The sequence below is a fragment of the Poecilia latipinna genome, unplaced genomic scaffold (assembly GCF_001443285.1).
Source record: "Poecilia latipinna isolate Pla-1442-1.1 unplaced genomic scaffold, P_latipinna-1.0 Scaffold1342, whole genome shotgun sequence".
In the NCBI taxonomy this organism is placed as follows: domain Eukaryota; kingdom Metazoa; phylum Chordata; class Actinopteri; order Cyprinodontiformes; family Poeciliidae; genus Poecilia; species Poecilia latipinna.
In genome coordinates this window covers 28,043-29,486 of record NW_015113958.1, presented here as the reverse complement: position 1 = coordinate 29,486, position 1,444 = coordinate 28,043, and the positions used below count along the sequence as shown (strand labels likewise).

The 1,444-nt window shown below is 44.7% G+C and overlaps 1 protein-coding gene across 1 annotated transcript in view; it reads right to left on the bottom strand.

Moving 5' to 3' along the window:
- LOC106961851 (uncharacterized) overlaps positions 1 to 1,438 on the bottom strand; it is a 7,319-nt gene extending 5,881 nt beyond the window's left edge. Inside the window, exon 1 of the mRNA XM_015055914.1 lies at positions 48 to 1,438. Coding sequence (XP_014911400.1) covers positions 48 to 1,384 — 1,337 coding nt within the window. The 5' untranslated portion in view covers positions 1,385 to 1,438. The remainder of the gene's footprint in view (positions 1 to 47) is intronic.
- Positions 1,439 to 1,444: the final 6 nt, after the last annotated feature.

Below are 1,444 nucleotides of genomic sequence, written 5' to 3'. Positions count from 1 at the left end.
ATTCAACCACTTCGTTTCCTGGCTGATTGTCGCGGTACCACAAAAACCTGAGCATGTCTCTGCACTCTTCTTGAACCACAAAGCAGTGGAACATCTGCTCTATATCTGCTAAAACTCCTATTGGGCCTATTCTGAATCTCATCAGAACTCCAAGTAGACTGTTATTTAGGTCTGGACCCTGCAGCAAAACGTCATTCAGTGAGACACCGTCAAACTGTGCAGATGAATCAAACACGACACGTATTTGGCTGGGTTTTTGCGGATGATAAACTCCAAAAGTGGGTAAGTACCACCTTTCCTTTTCTTCTTCGAGTGGTGGAGCAAGCTCAGCGTGATGATTATTAAACAGTCTTTGCATAAACTCAAAAAAGTGCCTTTTCATTTCAGGTTTCTTCTGAAGATTGCGTTCCAGAGAGGCAAAACGTTTCTCTGCATATTCTCTGTTATTAGGTAGCTTACGTCGAGGATGCCGGAATGGGAGAGGGGCGATCCAGCTATTTGAGTCATCTTGGAGAAAGCCTTTTTCCATTATTTCCAGGAAGCGTTTGTCTTCAATAGAGGGAGCTAACTGGTGATCATGAATTGTTCTTGAAAACACTGAAAGTGTGTCTGATGTTTCTGTGTACAAGTCTCTTACTTTTATTTTGTTCTCACACTCTAAAAATGTAGAAGGTCTGCCACTGTCAGATATGTATGTCTTCATGCTGCTCACTGTTGGAGGCCCATGCATTCCATTGACACAGACATCACCGACTACCACCCAGCCGAGATCCAGCTTTTGTGCAAATGGTTCATTATTCAGTCCATTTATCTGTTTTCGTACTTTGTGCACCCTCAACAGATCTCTTCCTATCAGCAGGAGAATCTCAGCATTGGGGTCGAGAGGAGGGATTTCTGAAGCCATTTTGTTCAGATGCTTGTGGTGAGAGGCCACTTCCGGCGTCGGGATTTCTTTCCTGTTGTTAGGGAGATTGTCACATTCAATCAACGTGGGAAGCTGCAGACACGTTTCTTTGTCTAGAGACTCTATGACATAACCATGGGCTCTTCTTCCATAGGCTTGTGTTGCGCCCATACACGTTGTGATGCTGTAAGGAGCCTCGGTGCCGTGTATGTCAAACTTATCAAAAAACTCACTTCTCGCCAGGGAGAGATTGCTCTGGTCATCCAGAACTGCATACATCCTCATACTCCTCTGCTGTTGACCTGAGGGATACACGTTAACCAGAATAATCTTGGAACACGATTTACCACTTTGTCCTATGCCACAGACTTTAGTGCAGTTTGAGCTTATTTCCTGTTTCGTCTCTTCCTCCCCGCCGTCCTCTGCACACGGTGGGGGCTGACTTGAGGATTGAACAGTGCTTATTCCACTGAAATGCATGGCACTAACATGTTTGTCACTTGCACATTCCAAACATTTGATTGGAGCTTGACAGTTTTT